Source organism: Atractosteus spatula, chromosome 3 (genome assembly GCF_055471065.1).
Source record: "Atractosteus spatula isolate fAtrSpa1 chromosome 3, fAtrSpa1.hap1, whole genome shotgun sequence".
NCBI lineage: Eukaryota > Metazoa > Chordata > Actinopteri > Semionotiformes > Lepisosteidae > Atractosteus > Atractosteus spatula.
The window spans coordinates 77,064,489-77,070,388 of NC_142708.1; the positions used below are offsets into that span (position 1 = coordinate 77,064,489).

The 5,900-nt window shown below is 41.6% G+C and overlaps 1 protein-coding gene across 1 annotated transcript; it reads right to left on the reverse strand.

Moving 5' to 3' along the window:
• Positions 1 to 786: 786 nt before the first annotated feature.
• Positions 787 to 2,827, reverse strand: gpr184 (G protein-coupled receptor 184). Its single transcript, XM_088911791.1, has one exon. The coding sequence runs from the start codon at positions 2,738 to 2,740 to the stop codon at positions 1,763 to 1,765; it is 978 nt and encodes a 325-aa protein (XP_088767917.1). The 5' UTR covers positions 2,741 to 2,827; the 3' UTR covers positions 787 to 1,762.
• Positions 2,828 to 5,900: the final 3,073 nt, after the last annotated feature.

Sequence of the window (5,900 nt, forward strand, 5' to 3'; positions counted from 1 at the left end):
GTTACGCACATGGAAAATACAACGTGAACAGGAATAGTGTTTCCCATTTTCAGATTCCGGATTTCCTTAGCAGAACAATACCAAAACAATGAATTTTGAAAACAATGAAAACAAGAGTGGGCAGACTGCTTGTGCTTGTTTTTGTCAAACTGCAGGGAGAAATGCCTGAGCTGGTGCATCTTAGGTGAAAGTCAAAGTCAAAGGTGAAGCAAATACAGTTCTGCACTGTGACTGACACGCCTGTGAATCTGCACATGTGCAAAGGCCTTCCCTGCCTGTGAAGCATGTTGGGTATATAACTCACCATTTCACAATACATTATGTGAAGTAAAGGAAAGGCTAATCATTCTGTATCTCAACTACACAGGAAAATACTAAACTAATCAACAGCAGGGAGGCAGACAACAACAGTTCCGTGAAGTATACAGGACAGCGGTTATAATGGGGAGGGGAAAGGAAACATTTTGGCAAGAGTTAACCTAAGATTCCCAGCATCTTACATGTCAAGAGTCTAAGGAAATGTCCATTTATCACACAGCTCTGAGACACAGACAGAGGACAAGGGAGCAGCCCTTCCCTGAGCTCTCAAACACTCCACAGTGAAAATATTTAGTGAAGAAACTTTATTAAAAAAATAGTCAGCATCTTTAAAAAATACAAACATTTCAACCTTTTGTACTACATGTTTTCTTAGCTTTGCCATTTGGAAAATATTTTACTTTTCCATTGTAGAAAGAACACTATGGTTAAAGCTTACATGAACTTTATATACAGACTTATTACAGACCTCATTACACTCAAAAGTGAAGATAAGTGCAAATGTTACTTTTTTTGCTGTAGTAAAAAGGTTATGATTGGCACAGTGTTTAGAATGTGAAAAAAATGCCAGATGGCCATTTACCACTCTTGGAAGGCCATACAGGCAACAATCAGTTTGGATCAAAGAAGGAGCACATTTTACCTTTCAGACAAACCCCTTTAATTAATTAAACCATTTTTCTGTTAATAAAAGATCCAGTGCTGTACCCTCCAAACAACAACAAATCCCAGAAGCACAATCCCTGACATTTTCGTGTCATTCACATGGCTGTGTGCAGTTCTTCAAGCAGCTCTCAATTTGGCTCCACCCACAAAAGGTCTTTTATAATCATTGTAAAATCAGGAAACCTGTGGATAATCAGCATTAAACAATAAGTTTATGTATAAATGTGTAAGAGCTACATTAAAAAAACACCAGTATTAGGCTGGAGAAATACTGTCTTTTGTTATGTTATCTAACAGTCGGTTTCAAAGGCAGACTGATATTTCTCATCACCAGTATCACTATGTTACCCCAGGTGATAAATAATTACATGTGCTAAATTCGCAGGCAGAACCGAGAGATGCTTCTACTCATTTGCACTAGAACACTGTTTTACCACCATGGGGCAGACAAAGCAATGAATGTAAGTAGAGACAGACAATATCTCACTGTCTTTTTTCCAGCAAACAGCATTAATTTACTTGCAGCTTAACACTGAGCAATCCTTATTTTTGTAGCAGTCTGCACAAAGCATCAGGAAGTATGAAATACACACCTTAAAGTTCAAGGTATCTCCTTATAACTAAGGGTCGTCAGAAGCTCTATACAACACCCTTAAACTCAAGTAAACGTTTAAGGGGAAAACTAAAGAGGAACTGAGCAGCACCAAGTGATTTGTGCTGCCAGCTCCAGGTGGGCTATAGGCTGCAGGCAGTCTCACAGACTGGACAGCAGCAGGCATCAAAGGGTGAAGGAGGTCATGTTGGTGGGAGAGAGAGGGGGTGAGGTGATGCTCTTGCGTCCCAAAGGAACTTTCTGCCAGCAGAACTGACGCATGTCCTCCAAAATGCCGTTGCTGACCAGCATGTACAGCACAGGGTCCACCACGCTGTTCAAGCTGGACATGGCCAGGGAGGTGGTGAAATAGATGTGCACGTTGTTCTCAAAAGTGCAGCTACCCTCTTTGTAGAGGGAGAAAACGAGGGTGCGCAGGAAAAGGAGGATGTGGTACGGGGCGAAGCAGAAGGAGAAAATGGCAATGACGCCAATGGACAGCAGCTTGACCTTGCGCTTGCCCCGGTCCTCCACACTGCTGCGCCGCACCTTGTGGAAGATGCGGGTATAGCAGAAGATCAGGATGACCAGGGGTGCCAGAAAACCAAAGGCCACACGCAGGAAGTTGAAACGGGCGATGGCAGTGGTGAGCGGGTAGCTTTCGTAGCAGCGCTTGTTCTGGTCATCCTCCTTGTGGTTGACTTGGATCATGATCAGGTGCAGTCCCATCACGCACACAGCCACCGACAGACAGACCAGCCATGCGTAGCGACTCCGGCGGAAGGCCTTGGCGCGCAGCGGGTAGGTGACTGCCAAGCAGCGGTCAATGGAAATACAGCACAGCAGGTAGATACTGACGTACATGTTGGAGTAGTAGAGGAAGCCTGCCAGATGGCACGCAAAGTGCCCCAGACCCCACTTGTGGTCCATGTGGTAGTAGTAGATCCACAGCGGCATGGTGAATATGTAGAGCAGGTCAGAGATAGAGAGGTTCAGCAGGTACACCCCAAGGACATTGTGGCTGCGCACTTGCTGGATGATGGGTCCCAAGGTCAAGAGGTTGGCCAGGACGCCGATCACAAACACCACAATGTAGATGGACATCAGCACATTGCTAATGGGGCCAAAAGTAATTGGGCACGTTCTGTTGTCAGTGGTGTTCATGATGTGAGTTCTAACAGTGAGAGTTTTAGGACCACTAACGGCTGGAACTAGGCTCTTCGAAGGCAGTCTTTGCTCTTCTGTAGTAAAGGCTCCTCAGTGCACATAGGTGTTAATAAAAGTCAGCATCCTGCAAAAAACAGAACAGCACATTGTCACATGGGCACCCTGACATACACTTACTTTCCATTGATGGGTTTGCAAGGTTTATATTTTTTGGAGACATTGAAAATAAAAAATAAAATCAGCTTTGCCTTTTGCTTAAGAAAGCAAATAAGGATGATATAAATTGAAGATCATATTCAAGTGAAAAGACAAAAGTAGAGTGGCTCCCTACAAAACAGTGTTATCTGTAATGATTTCCGGTTGGTGGGTTTGCATTAATGTTTTTTCATCACAATTCACATTTTGGCATTAGTAACAAGATCCACTGGCACCACAAAAGAGTTTCAGAAGGTGAGTTGTGCGGAATGTCGTAGTTTCATCACCAATGACTAGCAAGAACAAAAATAAACAAGATTCTATCTTTTAATTTCTGTCGTAAAAAAAGACAGCACTTATGAACCACCTGAATACCACAGGAACTCCACGCACAAATGTTTACAATGTGGTCAGACAGATGATGCAGTTGCTAAAGAAACCCTGTAACAGTCTTGAATGTGCAATTTATTAATTGCTCACATTTTACTGGTATATACCAATCCTTAAAACAGGAAGAAATACAAATTCAGTAAAATGCATAGTAACTTGCTTTAGGCATTCAGAGTCGTTCATCTTCACAAAATACAAAAACTACAGATCAAAATGAGAACTAAAAGGGTATTTTAGTTGATCCTGAGATGACATCTAACCACATCACTGCTGAGTTTTGCAAGTTCACATGAAAGTCAGTATGTGAAAGATTTTGAGGAGTTTCCAAATGAACACTCAAGCCATTTAGGATGTGAGTTCATAGATAAACTGCTTCTACAAGAGCACACGCCCAGGACTCAGAAACACAGCACCACATGCAGAACGCGGGAAAGAGGAACCTTCTGGAGCATGCAGACATTTACACAACTCTTCCCTTCTTACTACAGCATGTGCAGTTCTAAGAACAAAAAAATATTTCCTGCTGAAAAACAGAGCACACCTTGCCCACAGACTCCATTTGATCGAAATATCATGAGTTACTTGAGTAACACACCTCTGCTCAAGGGAAACTATGGAATGAGCTCAGATGCAATCTGTTCGATTTAGTTTAGGAAAACCCCTAAAATTGTCATTGAACACAATGAGTTTCAGAGCGGGTGGGGAACTTTATGAGTAAAATAACAAAAAGAAAAATTAATATTTGAAGTGATCATTCTTATAGATCTGTTGAGTGTTCTTCTGCTTGGTCAATCTGCTGGCCCCAGGGGTTAGGACTATGTTTCTTTACACATATTTACTAGGGTAAAGGCAGAGCAATTTGGATATCAAGGTCAAACCATGTTAAGGCACAAGAAAGCTGATACAAGCTGCGAGGAACCATGGCAAAGGAAATAAGTGCATGTGGATCAGCAAAAATACTGTACAAATCTGCTGTGATCACCGTTCATAAAGTCACATGAGAAAATGGAATCACATGAGATAACAGTACCTTCAGGAGATCCCACACCTTTTTTCAGTCCACTAGTTTATAAAAAACTGATTTTTAAGTGTTATAGGAACAAAGTAGAAATAAAGTTGCCAAATTAATATTACTTCCCCCTTTCAACAGAAATACTCACTTTGTGTGTCATCTAACACAAAGACAGCTGGGCAGGAGGCTATCTGGAGCAACCTGCACAATTGTCAACAACACAGGAATATGTTTCATTTGGTTGACAAAGCTTATCACTACATTCAATAAATTTATTTCTGTGTGCCGTAGCCTTTAAAGTTTGTTTTAAATTGTAAGTACTATAAGTACTTACCAGATTACTGACACCAAGACATGCAGCCCTTTCCGTAGACAACTGTTGTGTTTCTGAATTCATGCAATACTGACTTGGCCACAAAGGAAGGCAGACCTCAGAGCAGACAGGCAGTAAACACGCTGTTATGCTGATTCCACGTGCGTATCTATTCTGTGTGCGTAACTGAGATAAACATCTGCTTGAGCTGGCTCTGTGGAGTGCTTGTGTCTGACTCAGAAAATTTCTAGGGATGGTTTCAGATCTTCATTCAGACCTGAATGAGCAGCTGCAGTCTCTGATGATTCTTCTCACCAATTAGCTAAAGGACAGAAATAACTTCACTGGAAATTTTTGGGAAAATAGCAGGAAACTTATTTTTAAGCCAGCTCTGGTCCAATGTGTCTGCAATGTCCTTTATAACAAGGGGTGTATGTTGATGATTTGCCTCTTAGTAGATCCTTTTATCTAACGCAACATACAAGGGCCAAGATCTTCAGAGAGGATAACTATTCATAATTCATAGTGGCTACAGATCACCGACACAAAAAGGACCTTGTTTCACAGCTCAGCAACATAAGGGACTTCAGTTTCTTGTTCAGGCTAACAGGCAGAGTGACCTAGGGGTACTCAGGACTTGAACAAGGAACTTCCCGGCAGCAAGACCAAACCACTGGCCTGCTGTCTCTGTCTCTCTGTGCACCAATTCATTCCACAGTGACACAGAATGGGTTTCATATTACAGTACATCAACACAAGGGAATCACTTCAGCAAAAAACAAACTACAATTCCACTGTCGGAAAGAAATTCCAGGTGGTCCGATTTGCTGTCTTGTAAGGAAACATCTGTGGAGCCTTACACTGAAGGTCATGTGTAAGTAGGAGTACACACAGTTTGAAACTGTACATTAAATCTTTAGAAGAAAAAGGAGAAATGTAGACGTACAGTATTTCTATCCTCAGAGCCGTGGAATTTTGGCTTTTTAACATATAAAAAAAATCAAAATACACATATAAATTTGATATTTGACACATAGCTGCATTCTGTAGTTGATTATGAAACTCATTTTCAAATTATAGAAGCTTTAGGAAATCAAAGGTTTTTACTTTTTTAGAAATAATAATGGATCCGTGTTTGTGCAGATTATTGGCATTTATGTCCGGAGTGTGGTTCACCCCAATTGCTCCATCTCTTGACAAACGCAACCCTCACTGCGCCACCACTGCCGAGGACACTCAGGTGTCCC